Below are 18,396 nucleotides of genomic sequence, written 5' to 3'. Positions count from 1 at the left end.
CCCTACATAGTGTTGTGCGTCAGTTGTAATGTAGTCTCTTTGGCGGCGGCGCCCTATTGTTCCCTGCTAGGCACGGCCGTTCCGCAAACTCATCAATTCGTGCCAACAATAAATCAAAATCGCAACATCAATTGGCGGATTGCATGCAGCGCGCGATTTGATTATGGTAAGCCCGCCGGCTCTCATTGTTAGCGCACTACCGGCAAACACATACACACACACACACTCACTCGAGCCTAATGTTCCGGCTAATGTGCCGAGTTCAATGCCAGCCGCCTCGGTTGGTTGGCTTGACCGGATTCATCACCGCGCGCCGCACAAATTAGCATTTCACGGGCAACACCGTCAAACCGAGCCCCAGCGGTATCTATGACCGTTGATTCACGCCAGGGAAACCGTTACAGTACTTTTTTTTCGTGCTTTTACACGCTCTCTGTATCGCTTCGGAATGTATCGCTGATGACGCTGCAGTAGTAGATTATCCCGGTGCGCTGACCTGGTCATGCAATAATGCGAGCGCAGGAGGGGGTGAAAGGTGGTTCGAATGAGGAGGGGAAGAATTGGGCACACTGTTTATTAATGCTCTCTGGTGTGCAGGAAGGTTAGCATCATTTATTAAAAGTCTAACATCATTACTTACTAAACTCGTGTGTGGTAATGGATGCGAAGAGAAAGCCTGAAGTTGAAGTTGATCCGGTTCGAAGGACTAAACGAAAAACTTCTTTCTAGCTTGATTCCTTCTATACAGATTTTGGAGGTATATTGGTCGCACTGTTAATGACTGTTAATAAGAAAATAATATTTGCTTTCCGGTTCGAAGGACTAAACGAAAAACTTCTTTCTAGCTTGATTCCTTCTATACAGATTTTGGAGGTATATTGGTCGCACTGTTAATGACTGTAAATAAGAAAATAATATTTGCTAGACTACGTCAGTCTAACAAATCTAAAGCTTTACTGTTCCAAATTTTGACAGTTACGTTCCGCCATATTGAATTTCGAAACGATGCCTCGACGATTTTCACATATTTTTAATTCCCAAATGTCAAAATCGAGATCGATCACATGTTCATCATGGATTCAAGCTACATATGACGTTGAATAATGAAAAGAAATGTCAAACACTATTTAAAAACAAAAGTTTGAATTCATAAAACATTCCAATAATGATACATAGCTAACAATTCAATGGCATTGTTTAACAAAGACTTTGTTGGCAAGAATAACTGAAATGAAACAGAAAATGTGAAAAGAAAATAGATTAGAAAATCCGGCTCGAAGGACCAATTCCATCCGCAATGGGGTATCGCAAAATGATATAATAATTCTTGGATTCTAGAAAGCATCAGTATCTCAAATGAATACGCATATTTTAACCAACGCTACTCTAATGAAACATAAACTGTTTACTGCTCCAAAGCAAACAGGTATTTAAATCCGGCCCGAAGGACCAAAACGGCCGCCATTAAACGGCTGTATCGCAATGCCAATGTACATGTACATTCTCTGCCCACCACCACCAACGCATCGCCTTAATTTGTATGCACTTGTCTGTTTAGCATGTCAGTATCACTCGATGAAATTATGCCACCATATATGATGACCCTTGATTGAAACCACCTTCCAGCACACTTTAAACCTACCAAGAGCTCGTCAGACTTCTCGTCCCAGTGCAAACGGTACACCACCATCATCAGGCGTCTGTGTGTTTGTGTGTTAAAATCAGACCAACTTTCCATGCTCGAATTGGTATTTTGTGCGAGAGAGGCTGCAGGAACGGAACCACTGGCCAGCCAGGCCCGTGCTGGTGTTGTGTGGTGTTTTATGGATAACGAGATACGGTATGCGAAGCGGATTATAAAGTGCTGCAAAAACATTGCCCTAAATAAGGGGTCGGTCGGTGGTCTCGGTAGCTCTTGCGGTTGTCGAGCTGTGAGGTTAAAGGCCAGACTAACAAGCAGTGGGAGTGGGTTGGAGATGATGGGTTTATGTATATATTATTATCCACCTGGAAGCCGCTCGAAATCGCCACACACTTGTTCGTTGGCAGTCCTCCCTCCCTACCTCCCAGACAGATGTATCAAGTGAGGAGAAAAAAGGGAGAAGATACTGCCAGTAGGTCACAAGACCATAGTGCAGTGCAGTTAGTGTTAGGTTAAGTTTGAATGTTTTTCCAGAGCAACTACTGCGATGATTTTGAGATCTTCGGGTGGAGGATAAGCGTGAAGAGGAGTGTCCATAGGTATTGTGCGAATCTCTGGGGACTCACTGCGGCACGCCGAGGAAAGGTACAGTTAACGAACCGTGGCAGAGAGTTACTACGTGGGGCGAGAACACCCCGGTGTATTATGTATACCGAATGTATCTTCACCTTCAATGCGGATTCCCCCGAACACACGGGGGACAGCTTGTGTGTGTCTGCCACTTGACGCACTGCAGTAATGCTTTCGGGTGGGTTTGTACAAGAATCGGTAGAGTGAGAGATTAGAGGACGGTACGCGGGAAACCTTTACACTTTGCTGTAACTAGTGTAGTGAACTCCCCCTCCCCAATAGCTGGTGCCTTCGCTTGTGCTAGATTCTGATCCGGTTGGATGATATTGTATAGTGTCACGGGTGCCCAATCTCTTTCTCCAAACCGACCGTTCCAGTTCGGCACGGATGGATTCTTTGTCCAGCAGCAGCAGCAGCAGCAGCAGCATCGGGCGATTGATCCCTCCTCCCAAAACTCTGGGCGTCCCTTTTGGGGGTTCTCGCCCATTCAAACGCGCATAGAATATTATGGTAAAAAGAGTCGAACGAGACGCGATGCATTGTGTGGTCTGCCCTCAGGGGAGGTGTGGGATCTGGTCGTATGCGCTTCTCGGGATTCCTTTTCAATCTCAACGCGGTGTGGCGGTAGCAACACAATAGCGCGTATGCATTTCGGGGTGTGGAGTGCATGTGCATGATGCTGGGGATAGAGAACACTCCGGAGGGAGGTCGTTTTGGAAACTTTCGCCTTGCACCACCACCACCACCACCAGAGCACGTGGTTGCTTTTGCTGAGCGACCGTACCGAGGTTGTGCTTAATTAACTTTCGCTTTTTATTTTTCTTTCCTAAACTTTCGAGCTGCTTGTGCTAAGTTTAATAGCCCTTTGTGTGTGAGTGTGTGTTTGGGGGTGGCCGAACTCTTTGTATGAGAATGCCGAATTCCTACAAGTGTGCTTTGCCACCCGAATTGGAAACACTCCCTCTGATGATGGGGTGGGAGTCTGTCGTCTGGCCTTAGTGTGTGTGTGCTATTTTAATGTGCTTTCTTTATCTAAAGTTTGTTTCACCAGGTGTGCAACAGCAGTAGTTTGAAGTTGTTGAATCCATTCGAAGTTTTGCTCTGCTGTGCGTGTAGACGTTGGAAGTAATGCGCTTGCAGTTTACCTAATAAGGTTGAATTGTTTTCGGTGTTTATGTTAAATTTCGTTTCTCGTGAAACATTTAAGCGTTAATTTTATAATTTACTACACATTCTTCTCCCGAACTTTATGAGTTCCTCGAGGGAGCGCTAAGAGCATGTTTGTTTGTTTACAAATTAATTTGGTAATGGGCAGTTTGATGATTCCAACTGGATTTTTATAAGGAGTTAGACATTTGGCGGTTTAAGTCGGAAAATAAATGTATTCAAATGTCCATTTGTTGTATGGCTTGAAAAGATTGGTTAAACGGTAAACGGTGTTGAAAAGGGTAAACAATTGTGTTATAAAAAAATAATGAAAGTATTACGACACTTTTCAACCCAAAACGCCTTCAAATGCGTTTGGAATCAAATGCCTTCAAATCAATTATTGGGGGCCTTCACGATTCTAGTTAGTTTTTTGTATGGAGTTTGACAGAACCACACATAAAACTAGCCTGCAATTTTCAGTCTAGATTATTCTAGCCACAAAGCTAGAATTAGATTCGAGTACCTGCTCGAAAACACGGGTTTGTTTACATTTATCCCAAGGTGCATTAAAGAGATCAGGTGATGCAATATAGAATCAAAGTGTATGTAGTCGAGGTGGTCTCATAGCATTTTTTATAACCAATTTTGAGCATCAATTTTGAACAAAACGAGTGAAAACTTTTGGTCAAACGAGCTTTCTGGAGGCTTGACGAATACTCAAAACACATTTAAAATCTTCATTCAGAAGCAGAAGCGATTAAAATCAGCCTTCTAATTTCATACACCTTGGGATAAGCCTACCTGTATATTATACTCACTTAGATAGCTGCTCGAAAACTGCTATACAATGCTAAAAGCTGACAGGCTGAAATTTCAGCCTACGAACTTAAAACGGAAAGGGCCCCATTGTTGGTCTTACGTTTTTAAAAGCCAAATACTAAATTCGATGACATTCAATAAAACAGTTTGGTTGGTGAAAGACAATCTATTAATTGACTAAATGGAATATCATAAGCTTCTTCACAGAAACACAGCGCTTTTGCATTATTAATGTTCAACAAATTTGTCATCGTAATCGTAAAACAAAACTCTTCTCCATTTTCCCTTTGCCACTGACACATTTACCCCGGACAGTGCGTACCATGTGGATACAGGAAATGTAACTAACCATTATTATGTAACCGCTGCAACCGTTGAATTGGCTCGTGCAATCATTGTCTCCATTAATAGAAACGAATCAGGCTCATATCAAAAGATGCATCGGAGCGCGTACAAACACGCCACCAGCCAGAGAGCGAAAGAGGGAATGTGCGAGAGGGTTGGGGAATCATGTCTTGGCTGGTGGCTTCCGCGTACGTGCGCTGCCCGACCGTAAGTCACTTGCTAGTGCGACACATTTGCTGTTTGTTTTCTGCTTCCGTCCATTCTTGCTCTCTACCCTCGGCTCTCGGTACCACCACCTACCCACTCCAGGCTGTGATGGCTGGACACCAATTGACAATCGACTTCCTCGGTTAATTTGGGCCACAAAAGGCAGCACAGAGGCCTCCGATGCGGCTCGGCGCACGCCATCATCATCGTCATGGTACGGGTCTGAAAGACCTAAGGGGTGGTCTACGGAGGAGTTGTGAAGGGTACCGTTGCAGACTTTAAGCAGTCGAGTGTCGTGAAGATTGTATCAGAGAGGATGATGATGGTACAGGGTGTGCTCGTAGGAATGTCTGTCGGGTGTAGCTTGTCGTTTGGAACTGTATTGCTTTCCATTAACCCCGTCCGTAACCATTACCCGAGTGGGCTTTGATTACTTTATTGTTGGTAGTGTAGCCCTTTCGAAACACACCGCAAGGGCCTTCTCCCAAGAGAAGGAGAAGTTCAATTACGTGTGTACAACCAGTAATGTCCCCATCACACTTTACTAAATCTCTTTTCCTCTCTCTGTCTTTGTTTCTCTCCCAAACAGGACTGCCCGATCCGTTCGCCAAAATTCTCGTGGAAGGCACGACCCAGGAGTACACGACGGAGATCTGCAAAGCGTCGCTGGACCCGCGCTGGAACTCGCACTACGATCTGTTCCTCGGCAAGAACGATAGCATCCTCATCACGATCTACAACCACCGGAAGATGCCGAAGCGGCAAGCCTTCCTGGGCTGTGTGCGGATAGCCGCGTCCAGCATCCAGCTGCTCCGCGATACGGGTTGTGAGTATTTTGTAGCATATCATTAATATCGGACACCAATTTGTCTTTTGCAAACGATGTTGCTAGACGTGTGAGATCAAAGACCGTAGATTCGTTCGAAAATAGTCAACCGTGTAAAGTTCATTAGACGTAACGAAGATGTGTAGGAAGTATGTAGGAAGGAATCATTAGGAACATTTAAATCTGTACAACTTACGACTCACACATTAATGAAGGAAGTCCGCTCGGGAATTACGGGCCCATTTCTGAAGTCTGTATCGCTCTTCCTGAGATCTGAAGCTCAAACCCTTTTACTAAATTTATTTTGTTGTAGATATGGTTGACCTTTGAACTTCATTTGCCTTTATTTTTCTGATTCTGATCATATCAATCAGGATACTTGAACATCTTCATAAGGCATCGTTCTCATTTATCAGTGTTGAGTTGAATCTTGAAGTATTCACTTATGAAGAATTCGGAACGCTTCCCACGAATCTTCATGAATTCAGGATCACTATTTGATTCGTGTTTCGAATGAATCTTCGAAGCAGATGCATATTAAAGGAATAAAAACACAATTCTTTCTTCTTCAAATTAGCATACGATACGACAGCAAGATAACAGCTTCATAGATATCTCTTAACGCTAGGTAGGATCTACATACTAGGTAACGCAAATAAATGTACAAAATATGAACTTCATTCCCAAACGTCACTACGCAAAGTGCTCGCTTTTTACGCTTTAAATTTCCCTACGGCAAAACAATTCCATGCCCTGTTGCAATAATATCTGCACAGATTAAATTAAAATCGTTGAGAGTATATGTGTGTGTGTGTGTGGCTATGAGCATTAAGGGTAAAAGAGGGCTTGAAATGCATTCGGAATGCCGCTGCGACGCCGGATGGTGCACACTGCATGGATGGTGCTTGAGCGTGGTCCTCCTCCGTCCCTAGATTGCGTTTGCCCGTTAAAAGGCACCGAGAAGGAAAGGGAAATCTTCATTTTAATTGCACCTGCACACCGTTTTGAAGTGCAGCAGGCGGCGACGTCATCACGAGGCCGTCTTCCCACCACCGGGAACACCGGAATACGCTCTCTCCCCCCATTCCCATTGGTGTGGTGTGCTGCTGCCCTCTTACGCTAGAAAGTGGCGCTTCAGCTCCCAGCGTATGGTGTGGTGGTGTTGATGGTGGCACAAAGAGTGTGTCGTAAAGCACCACTTTCCCTCTCCATTTGTTTTTCCCCTCCGACGGTGCAACGTTTTGTCAGGGATTGCAAAAGCTGCGAAAACACTAAGGAGAGAGAGGTACGCTAAAAGGGTGCTGCAGTCAAAGTGCACTTGATGGGAAAGGCACATTGTTTAGACGCACACACACACACACACACTCACATGCGTGAGTGTATATGACGGGGTCGTGTTCGCCAACGGCCTTGAATGCACATCTCCTGCTGACGAATGCGGGCAGCGCGATGAGAACATTGGTGATCTGTGTTCCAGCTTCCAGCGAGAAAGTGGGCCAACAACAGCTCACAATGTCCAAAGCAATGGTGTGTTCCCAAGCAGCAGACCCTGCAGCAGACCCCAGCACCTCAGGGCGAATCACACCGACGCTGTCAATAATGCATGCTACTGCGACGAAGATGCACAGTAGGCTCTGTCGCGAAGCGCGCAGATGATGACAATGGCGGAAACACAATTCGTCACAATCTTCTCAAACGATCACCAACAGCCCTTGTGAAGCAATTGGCCCCGAGCGGCTGCGAATCTGCGTTATTTTTTTCTTCTTCTATTAAACCAACCTCCTGCTAACCCATTCTCCCCGTTCTGGGATTCCTTGTGTACTCGCTTTTTCAACAAAAAGAAGGTGCTATAAATTAATTAATTCTGCTCCGCTTTTTCTTGCGCGGGAGAAGATTATGATGAGCATCATCATCGTAGCTGCCGGTCACCACTATTACCACCCCGTGTCTTACTGGAAGGTTAGTGTGAAAGTGGTGTCCATGGGGCTGTACCGAACATAGCGCAAGCTGCAAGGCCGCCGCCCTCTCACAGAACCATAAAAGCTGGTGTGTGCTGGTGTTGGACGATGTGCAATCATATCTCAGTAACGGACAGCATATAAAAAAGAACCAGCAGAGAAAATGTCGAGAAGCATGAAAAGAGCTTAATTTGGGGAGAAAAAAGTAGTTTCTTTCCATTTAAAATTGCATAAAGCTCTTCCCTACACCTTGTTCTGGTGTGGGTTTCTTCCCTGCTGATGGCGCCTGAAGCAATCTCGTTTCGAGCTGTTTGCACAGTCACAAACAGTCGTCCTCTTGTCGGGGAGTTTGGAGTCAGCTTCGCACAATACCGTATTTACTACTCATTAGCGACGGCGACAACCAGCGCCAGTGCTTGGCTTTCCCTAATTGGACACTCGTTGACGGAAGAAGGAGAAAGATGTTTTTGTGGGATAATTTTTTATTTGGTCTACAGTTTTTTTGGCTTCTTATCGTCACGTGAATAGACACTGCCATTTGCACCAACCAGGTCATTAATTACATTTTTTGTTTGTTCTCTTTTTAGATCAACGGCTCGATCTGGTGAAACGGTCGCAGGATGATCCGGATCCGGTCAAGGGACAGATCATTGTGTCGCTACTGTCGCGGGACAGTGCGACCGGCGGTACGCCGCTGGCAATCGTCAGCCCGGCTGGGGACGTGCGCGTCCCGGAGGATGACGATGCCGCGGACGAGTCAATGATAGTCGAGCAGCCGCAGCAACAGCAACAGCAGCAGCCGCCGCCGCCACAGCAGCACCAACTGCCCCGGGGCTGGGAGGAACGGTCGGCACAGAATGGGCGTACGTACTACGTGAACCACTACACCAAGACGACCCAGTGGTCGCGGCCAACGGAACCGGCTGGTCCGCCCGTTCGCCAGTCGGGCAACAACAATGCGGCGAACAGCAGCACACCCCTCACCGCCAACGGGAACGTTAATGGTGGAGGCGTTCCACACCCGCAGCAGCAGCACCACATTCTCGGCAGTCCAACGAGCGCCGCGAACGGTGTCGGCGAGGAGTCCGGCTGCCCCACGATACCGGCCGGTCCGTCCAAGTCCGCCACCAACCACAGCATCAATAGTATTCAGTCGAACGATTCGGGCAGCCGGCGGCACTCCGCCGAGATACTGGTCAGCTCGAACAATAAGGAAAACTGCATCCAGCAGCACCCGTCGTCGCAGCAGCAGCATCATAATGGGAAGGAGCAGCGAACGGGAAAGGATGTGGAAAACGGTGGCAGGGGTGATGCGTTGGTGAATGGCAATGCGGGTGGTGGTGGTGGTGGTACACCCGCACACAATCGGCACCGGAATGAGGCGAAAAGCCCCGTCCGCATACAGGACGAATCGCTGCTGATCACACCGAGCTCGTCGAATACGAGTCCGCTGAGCGAAATCAATAGCCCGATAACGTCGCCCAAGCAGCAGCAGCAGCAGCAGGATGTGTCACCGCGCTCTGGAAATGGCGGACGGTAAGGATAAATGATGGGAAAAATGAATTTTTAGTCGGAATCGATTCCGACCAGTTCTGGAAGTTTTCTGGAATCGATTCCAGATAGTAGGTTCGGTATCAGTTTCCGTAATTGATTCCAGAATTTGCCCTGGGATCGGAATCAGCTCCGGATTCGGAGTCGAAATCGGTTCCGGATTCGGAATAGGTTCCGGATTGGAAACGGTTGTGGAGTAGAAATTGGGTCTGGATTCGAAATTGGCTTCGAAATCAGAATCGGCTTAGGAATCGGAGTCGGTTTCGTCATCTCCGTAAGAATGATCTTCTTAGCGTTTGGGTCTAATGATTCTATTTGGCACAAACGTCCTACGGAGACATGTACCGACTTTCGGGACCTTATTCTGTACCGCGCATGACGGGCATTTCGTTAAGTCGTACAAACGGGACCGCCCCTGTACAATGGGTCCAATGATATTACGTATTGATAACCGCAAAGAATTTAAATGTACTTGTAAACGATCCATTCTCATGGAGATTCCCGGACTGATTTTCGCTTCTGAAACTTCTTTTTTCAATTTTGATTCTTATTCCGGAGCTAATTCCAATTTCTGAATTCAATTCTGATTCCGTTTCCGGAGCAAATAGTGATTCCCAGGTCGAATCCGATTCCGGAGCCGATTTTGATTCCGGATTCCATTCCAATTCCGGATTCAATTTTGGATTCTGGATTCAATTCCGGATTCGAATTCAATTACGGATTCGGATTCTGTTCCGGATTCGGAGTCGACTCTGGAATTGGCTCAGGAGACAACTCCGAAATCTGCTCCGGGGTTAATTTCGGAATCGGTTCCGGAATCGGCTCCGGAGTAAACTCTGGAATCGGCATCGGAATCGATTCCAGCATCGGAATCGGTTCCGAAATTTACTCCGAACACGGAATCGGAATCGGATAGGTCTGATTCCGAGTTCCTACCACTAGTAAGGATGCCTTTAGTAAGTTCGTGCCTTTGTGTGCTCCTATTGACTCCATTTTTCTCTTCTTTCCAGGGAACCTCAACAAGTGTCCGGTATGACGAATGCCATCGGGACGCTCTCGATCGATGCACCACCCGCCCGGTCCGGCACGAATGCAACGAGCGGCGGCGGTGGTGGCGGACAGCAGTGTGTGGTGATGGTGAACGGTTCCGGTGCGGGTGTGACGAACTACAGCAGCCCGAACCATCAGCATCAGCGCAGCACGGGTGATGCAGGACAGCCTGCTGGTCATCCGGCAGCGGCAAAACCGACGGTGCCTTCCTACTTGCCGCTGAGTACGAGCAATGGCACCACGAATGGGACTGCTGGCACCACGGGCAGCTCGAACTCGTCGCCCCACAATGGCGTCAGCAATCACAGCAGCAGCGCTTCCGCTCCCGACACTGTCGGTGGTGGTGGTGGTGGTGGGGGAGGCGGTGGTGGAGGAGGAGGACGGTCGCAGCACCATCATGGGACACCGACCACCGGTGGGGAAAGTGGTGGCCATCGGGAAGGGTCGGCGTCGCGGTACCATCGCACCCGATCGGGAAGGCACGCGGAAGAGCCGGGCCGGCGGCGCACTTCCCGCGACAGGCCACCGCGGCCACTAATGGGTGGTGGAAGTATGGCTCCACCTCCAAACGCCCGGCCCGCTCTAGTGCCCTTCATCCGACCGGCGGTCGATCTTCCCCATGGTTATGGTAAGCGAATGCGCTCTCTCTCCAGCAAATCAATCCGATTTAACCCTTTTTTGTTTCCCCCTTTGGCAGAAATTCGCACCACGCAACAGGGGCAGGTGTACTTCTACCACATACCGACGAAGCAGTCCACCTGGCACGATCCGCGGATACCGCGCGATTTCGACACGCAAAACCTAACGACGGAAACGCTCGGCCCGCTGCCGCACGGCTGGGAGCAGCGCAAAACGGCATCCGGGCGGGTGTACTTCGTCGACCACAACAACCGTACGACCCAGTTCACCGACCCGCGGATAAACATGCACATCCTGCAGATGATCCGGCGGCAGAACAGTGTGGCCGCTGCGGCGGCGGCGGTTGCTGCTGCCACCGGTGGCGGCGGCGTCGCAACGAACGGCTGCTCGTCCTCTCCACTGTCCGGTGCGGGACCGCAGGTTCCGAACGGTACCGGGGCGGCCGGCAGCGGTTCGAGCCGGTATGCCGCCGCTGCCCTGGCCGAAGCGGTCAACCCAATCGCCAATGGTGTAAGTAGCCCGTGGCGGGCGTGTCGTTGTGTAGTGTGCATAGTAAGTCAGAAGGAAGTGAGTGAGTTAAATCTTGTGAGAATCGTCGTGCCCGTCCCCCCCCCCCGCCCCCCCGTCCCTGCAAAATTGTGCCTTCCTTTTTTGGGGTTGTTTTGTTATTACATTTTTACCGAATTTCATGCAGGAAATTAGATTTTGGGTGCTTGGGTGCAAAAAGTCGACTGAAATGAAAAAGTGGAACTCGTTTGTCAATGTCTTCAAAATCGAGAGATCATGACTAGTGATGTGGGGTCTAGGGCGGATCCACGACTCCGATCCGACTCCGACTATTATTAGTCCGATTTTGATTCCGACAAAATGGGGAACCATTAGTTCCGCCCGGAGTCGAAGTCATCCGGAGTCGTAGTCGTTTGGGTAGGAGACGTCCGGAGTCGTCTGGAGTCGTCTGGAGTCGTCCGGAGTCGTCCGGAGTCGTCTGGAATCGTCTGGAGTCGTCTGGAGTCATCTGGAGCCGTCCAGAGTCGTCCGAAGTTACTCAGAGTCGTCCGCAGTTGTCCGGAGTCGTCTGGAGTCATCGAAAGTTACCCAGAGTCGTTCGGAGTTGGACTTGATTGGAGTCGTCCGGAGTCGTCTAGAGTCGTCCGGAGTCGTCCGGAGTGGTCCAGAGTTGCCCGAAGATGTCTAGAGTCGTCCGGAGTCGTTTGGAGTCGTTTGGAGTCATCCAAAGTCGATCGGAATCGATCGGAATCGAAGGCGGTCGGAATCAACTGCAGTTCTTCATGGACCATCATTATCAACAACATCACAATCATCACAAATCCGGACGACTCCGACTCCCCACGACTTCGCACGACTCCGGATGACTTCGGGCGACTCCGGATGACCCCGGACGACTCCGAAGGACTCCAGACGACTCCAGAGGACTCCAGACGACTCCAGACGACTCCAGACGACTCCGGACGTCTCCTACCCAAACGACTACGACTCCGGATGACTTCGACTCCGGGCGGAACTAATGGTTCCCCATTTTGTCGGAATCAAAATCGGACTAATAATAGTCGGAGTCGGATCGGAGTCGTGGATCCGCCCTAGAGACCACATCACTAGTCATGATCTCTCGATTTTGAAGACATTGACAAACGAGTTCCACTTTTTCATTTCAGTCGACTTTTTGCACCCAAGCACCCAAAATAATTTTCGAGAAATCCAACACCGGTCTCCAAAGCTATCGGAGTTGTGTCGGGTATTCGCCGGTTTTTTGCTCCGGTTGTTTGCCAACTTTACCCATCACTAATCTGTAATCAGCTGCGCAATGTTCCTTGAAAACCATGAAAACGATTCGGAAAGAGAAGGGAAACTGTCAGCAACTAGTCACAGAAATTAAATCTGTCATAGTGACCCTTCCTAAAGTGCCGGTAGTCAGTTCCGGTTCCTAGTTCTGAAACCGGATACAGATCACAATCGATGTTAATGACGGCAATTTTGAATTTTATATTCGGAAAATACGGAATTGTTTAACTGTAGCTTGAACATCCTGTATATGAAAATCAACGCTAAAATCCTTAAACCCTTAACCATGGCACGTTATTTTGCAAATACGAGGATAAGATAATGGCAATTTGGCAATACAAATACACACACAGACACAGCCACTTTCAAACAGAGCAACGACTGTATTATATGGTTTTTCATTCTAAGATTTAACTCACTGACTAACTCATTAACAACGAGCTAACTCACCGTATTCACCCGTGGTGTACTGGGCGCTGAACATTTCTTATGTTAATCGCGAACCCTGTTTCTTCCCGCAGGACATGCTGCACGGACCGAGAGGAGGCAGTGCAATAGCGGCAACCGGCAGCAGCACCACCACCACCAACCATGTGACCAACAACATTCCCGATCTGCCGCAGGGCCTGATGGACAGTGCCGATCTGCTGCCCAAGTACCGGAGCGATCTGGTCGGCAAGATACGGGCGCTCCGGCAGGAGCTGCAGCTGCTGCAGCCCCAGTCCGGCCACTGCCGGTTGGAGGTGTCTCGAAATGAAATTTTTGAGGAGAGCTATAGGTAAGGTTTGCTGTGACAGGCACAAAGGACGGCGCTGATACATATTTGATTGTACGTTTTGTTCCTTCCCGCCCGCTAGACTGATCATGAAGATGCGTCCCAAAGATATGCGCAAACGGTTGATGGTAAAGTTCAAGGGCGAGGAGGGCCTGGACTATGGTGGTGTCGCCCGCGAATGGTTGTATCTGCTGTCGCACGAAATGCTCAACCCACAGTACGGGCTGTTCCAGTACAGCCGGGACGATCACTACTCGCTGCAGATTAATCCCGATTCGTGTAAGTGGTGGTGATGGTGGTAGTGTTGTGAGCTCTGAAACAACGTAAAACTATTCATTTCTTCCCCGTGCTCTTCCTTGCAGCCATTAATCCGGAACATTTGTCGTACTTTCACTTTGTCGGGCGCATTCTCGGCATTGCGGTGTTCCACAATCACGTGCTGGATGGGGGCTTCACGCTGCCGTTCTACAAGCAGCTGCTCAACAAACCGATCACGCTGTCCGACATCGAGGACGTCGATCCGGATCTGCATCGTAGTTTAACATGGATACTGTAAGTGGAGGCAGGAGGTTGTTGTTTTTTTTCTGTAGTAAGAGTTTGTCTTCATTTTTTCACCTCTTTCGCCGGCAAAACAGGGAAAACAACATAACGGGCATTATCGATTCAACGTTCAGCGTGGAAAACAACAGCTTCGGCGTGCTGAAGGTGCACGAGCTGAAACCGAACGGGGCCTCCATCGCGGTGACCGAGGACAACAAGCGCGAGTACGTGAAGCTGTACGTCAATTATCGGTTTATGCGCGGTATCGAACAGCAGTTTTTAGCTCTCTCGAAAGGTAAAAGTCTTGTGCTTTACTGTTGTAAATCCGGTTAAATGTGTTTTCCCCTCTTTTAAATCCCCCTTTTTGCAGGATTCGGCGAACTAATCCTTAGCCATCTGTTGCGACCGTTTGACGAGCGCGAGCTAGAGCTGCTGATCAGCGGCATTAGCAAGATCGACGTGAACGACTGGAAGGCGAACACGCGGCTCAAGCAGTGTACGGCCGACACACCCCAGATCGTGTGGTTCTGGCAGGTTAGTAGTACTGGTTTGCAGCTCTCGATGAGTGAAGATTGCTTGCATGTATTTAACTGGTTTCCCTTTGCTTCCATTTTTTGGCAGATCGTAGAATCGTACTCGCCGGAAATGCGCGCCCAGCTGCTCCAGTTCGTGACCGGCTCGTGCCGCGTACCGCTCCAGGGCTTCCGGGCCCTCCAGGGCTCGACCGGTGCGGTCGGTCCGCGGCTCTTCACCATCCACCTGACCGCGGACGTACCGCTGCAGAATCTGCCGAAAGCGCACACCTGCTTTAACCGGCTCGACCTACCGATGTACGACTCGTATCAGCTGATGTACGACAAATTGACGCAGGCCGTCGAAGAGACGTGCGGGTTCGCTGTCGAGTAGTGGGGGGGGGAAGAAGTTTTTTTTTTGTTCGAAAAAAAAAGTGTATCATGCTACGGGTGTTTTTTTTTTATTTAAATGATGCTGCTTGGAAGGGGAAACGATTTTTTGTTTTTAGAACTTTCTTGTTCTTGTCAACCACCTCGGTTGGTGGGAAGTGGGAAGTGCAAACACACGCTCGAATGTGTTTGCTTTGAAGTTTGTGTTGGAATTATGCCCGTTGCCGATCCACGTGGTTCGCTCAACGTAGTAAAAACGAAACGAAACGGACTGAATTGTTTTCCTTTCGGGGGTGCTTCGAGTGGATTCGAACCCAGTTGGTGGCAGTGGTATGAAAGGAAAATTAATTTACCGTCTATGAATTGTGCATAAGCTCCCCGCGAGCCTATTACTTCTTTTGTGTTCAGTTCAGTCAAGGCAAACAGTTACAGTCAGTGTGAATTACAATTGATCCGGTTTTGGAGAGGGAAGGGAAAAGTAAATGAATTGCCTCTAAAGTTATTACAAGTAAACGGAGAAGAAGAAGAAGAGCTAGTAAAAAAGCAATGATAGAAAAGTGGATAAATTTTTGTATTTGAAAAAAAAAAACAAACAAAACAAAGAAAAGCGTTCAATTATGTAGAGTTGCACGTGATCGATGAAAAACGAGAAATTGGAACGAAATGGAAAAAGGATGTTACAATGTCGAGAGAGAGAGAGAGAGAGAGAGAGAGAGAGAAAGCAGGGGAAAGCAGTAGTGGGGCAGGAGAGAATGCAAAAATAACGAGTGATATAATTATACACGTATAAATATATATAAATATAACTATAAATATGTAACTGTAAATGTTATAAATGTATAAAAAAAGTATAACAAAACAAACACAGCAAGAGAGCAACAGAAAGTGAAAGAGCAATTAGCAAAGAAGAAGAGGGTATGTGAAAATGTGTGTATGTATGTATGTATTTGTATTGTATGTAACGAAGAAGAATCCCCAGAACAGGAAAAAAGAGAAAAGGAAGAGGAGAGAGAGTGAGCATTGGCAAGATATGTTAGAGTAGTTAAGAAAACCAACCGAAACACTGCTCTCACCCTTTCCAATCCGATCGTAGGTCGGGGCGGGATTTTAAAACGTGTCGAGAGGGAGGGGGTCTTGTTTTTATCGCAGACGTTGTGCTTCAAGCTTTAATGTTAGAACTTCTGGTGAGATTAGACAAAGAAAAAAGGTAACAAAACAAACAACACCTTGTGGAATGCCACCAACCTCCCCTCCCCCTGGGGTAGATGTGAGAATGGGACTGTGGTGTTTGGAAAAGGAAAAAAGAAGAAGCATGATAATGATTGTATTGCCATGAAAGATTTGAATACACATATCGTACCCACTCGGGGGGGCACACTGGGTGAAAAGAGACACCCCGCTGGCGGCTGCCGCCTGGGTTGCATGAAGTTGTTTATTTATTTTTTTTGTTTCAATTTATTATTTTTGTTCATCCTATCTATATTCCAACAAATTAGTTGTGTAGCTGGGCACAACACCCAACTGTTCAACCGCGATAGTAAATGAAAGGGGTTCAAACCTCGAAAAAGCAATGCGAGACGCGCTTTTCAGCTCAGCTCAGCGAGGAACTCTGCGAGGAGGGAATACGCAAACATCTCCCTGCCCTCCCAAAAAGATATGCCATTATTTGTTGTTACAGTGTAAATATATTGGTACAGAGAGAGAGAGAGAGAGAGAGAGAGAGAGAGAGAGAGAGAGAGAGAGAGAGAGAGAGAGAGAGAGAGAGAGAGAGAGAGAGAGAGAGCATTAGGCAGACGTTAGTTAGGTGTGTATCAGAACATCGAATCACCGTTATCAAACGTATAGCATTACACAACACATACAGACCGAACTCATTTATTAAGAGCATGCTAGCATTTAGCTGTAGAGAACACTCCTGTCTTGCCTTTCCCGTGTTTTTTTTTTCGAGGCAATCGATCGCGCCTCTCAGATCATGTGGTAGTTGTTACACTTTTCGAATCCAAGTCCAATTTTAACACACGTCTTTGCTGTTCGTAAAAGTGCTCAAACAACCTACCTAAAAGGGTGTGTGTTCATAGGTAGAAGTACCCAACTCGGAGAAACACTAAATCAATAAATAGCAATTGCAAATCAAACTATGAAACAGTCTCTGTAGGGTGAAGGAAATCAGCAATCAAATTTTAAAACCTTACTAGCGAAACAAACGATTCATAAAACAGTTCAAACACAATAATCGTAAATACAGAAAACAATTTTGAAACGAAAACGAATAGCATAGGTAACAAAACAGGTATTTAACGGATGCATAATAACATGATATAGCGCAAACAATAGTGAACAAAAACCAGCAAAAAGGGATAGAACTAAAAAATCAAAACAAAATAATAATTAAAACACCACAACTAAAGAGCAGTTCGAGATGGTCTGGTAGTTAGTGAGGAAAAGAAATAAACGAATTACGCAAAAAAAAACAAATAAGTTCCCACAAACATAGTAATCAAACTCCAAATCGGAGAACATTAGCTAATCAAATGTGTAAAAAGAAACGAATTAATCCATTTTTATATAGACAAAACGATGAGTGCTGCGATGGTGGAGAGTGCGCGTTATAGCTAGCTAAAGAATAATAAGGTTTACACACGGGGAGCGGTTTCGTTTTGTGTTCGTCGAACCGTTTTCCTTCCCACGTCCTTCCCAAACTTCGCTGTTTCGGTTGCGAGTTCCGGTTGTCATTCGGAATTTTAAAAAATTGGAAAAAAACTATCGAATAGAAAAGGATGGGAAAACAGCTCCAAGCGCTGCACTGAACCGTTCAACAATTGGCATTTGGGGCTTCACACGATCGGGGACCGATCAATGATCATATCATTCGATGTAATGTATGGCCGTGAGAAAAAAACAAAAGAAAAACAATCGTCCCACTCCCTTTTCGTTTGCGAACAACGGTAGGATTAGGATGGAGGATTGAGGCGCAAAAGAGAACTTCACAACAACATGACAATAGCATGCAAAAAAGGGTGCGGTAAGATTGGGGGAGATGGCAGGAAAGTGATGAGATGGAGGAAGTAGTGGGGAAGGAGGGAGTGTATATTATTTGTATAATAAAAAAACAAACAAATCGTGGTTATTCAGTTCAAAGTAAATGGTTGTTGTATGTGGTGTCGCTATGCCTGTCTTCAAATGAAAGAATGAATCAAAATAATTGTCGAAATCAAAATCAAAACACAGAAGAAAGTAAGTATAAAAATTGAATTTGAAAAAATAACGCCCTAAGGTAGGCAATGTGCACAACAAAATATCCCGTCAGTATCAAACGCCTAAAGGTAGGTAATATGTGCAACAAAAGAGGTTGAAATCAGAGTTGGGCCAAATTAACAAAAAACCGGAACTGGATCCGAATGGTTCCATCAAATTTCGGAACCAGCTCCGAAGGGTAGGTTCAATCACTCCCGCCAGAACCGCCCGTAATCGTTTGGAATCGTTTGGAATCGTACGGAATCGTCCGGAACAGTTCAGAATCGTCTGGAATCGTTCAGAATTGTCGGAATCGTCTGGAATTTTCC

General features: G+C 47.1%; 1 protein-coding gene across 13 annotated transcripts in view; it reads left to right on the top strand.

Moving 5' to 3' along the window:
- Positions 1 to 17,976, top strand: part of LOC1270684 (E3 ubiquitin-protein ligase SMURF2) — a 46,532-nt gene extending 28,556 nt beyond the window's left edge. For 10 of the 13 annotated variants that reach the window (XM_061654286.1, XM_061654284.1, XM_061654292.1 and 7 more), the window contains exons 4-13: positions 5,382 to 5,618; positions 8,164 to 9,112; positions 10,138 to 10,805; positions 10,875 to 11,368; positions 13,138 to 13,394; positions 13,474 to 13,670; positions 13,754 to 13,943; positions 14,027 to 14,226; positions 14,302 to 14,465; positions 14,553 to 17,976. In XM_061654286.1, the coding sequence (XP_061510270.1) occupies positions 5,382 to 5,618; positions 8,164 to 9,112; positions 10,138 to 10,805; positions 10,875 to 11,368; positions 13,138 to 13,394; positions 13,474 to 13,670; positions 13,754 to 13,943; positions 14,027 to 14,226; positions 14,302 to 14,465; positions 14,553 to 14,837 (3,641 nt within the window). In that variant the 3' untranslated portion in view covers positions 14,838 to 17,976. The remainder of the gene's footprint in view (positions 1 to 5,381; positions 5,619 to 8,163; positions 9,113 to 10,137; positions 10,806 to 10,874; positions 11,369 to 13,137; positions 13,395 to 13,473; positions 13,671 to 13,753; positions 13,944 to 14,026; positions 14,227 to 14,301; positions 14,466 to 14,552) is intronic. The other 3 variants (XM_061654296.1, XM_061654295.1, XM_061654297.1) reach the window with 1 other exon arrangement.
- Positions 17,977 to 18,396: the final 420 nt, after the last annotated feature.

The sequence above is a fragment of the Anopheles gambiae genome, chromosome 3, assembly GCF_943734735.2.
Source record: "Anopheles gambiae chromosome 3, idAnoGambNW_F1_1, whole genome shotgun sequence".
In the NCBI taxonomy this organism is placed as follows: Eukaryota; Metazoa; Arthropoda; class Insecta; order Diptera; family Culicidae; genus Anopheles; species Anopheles gambiae.
This window is presented reverse-complemented; position numbering and strand designations above follow the sequence as displayed.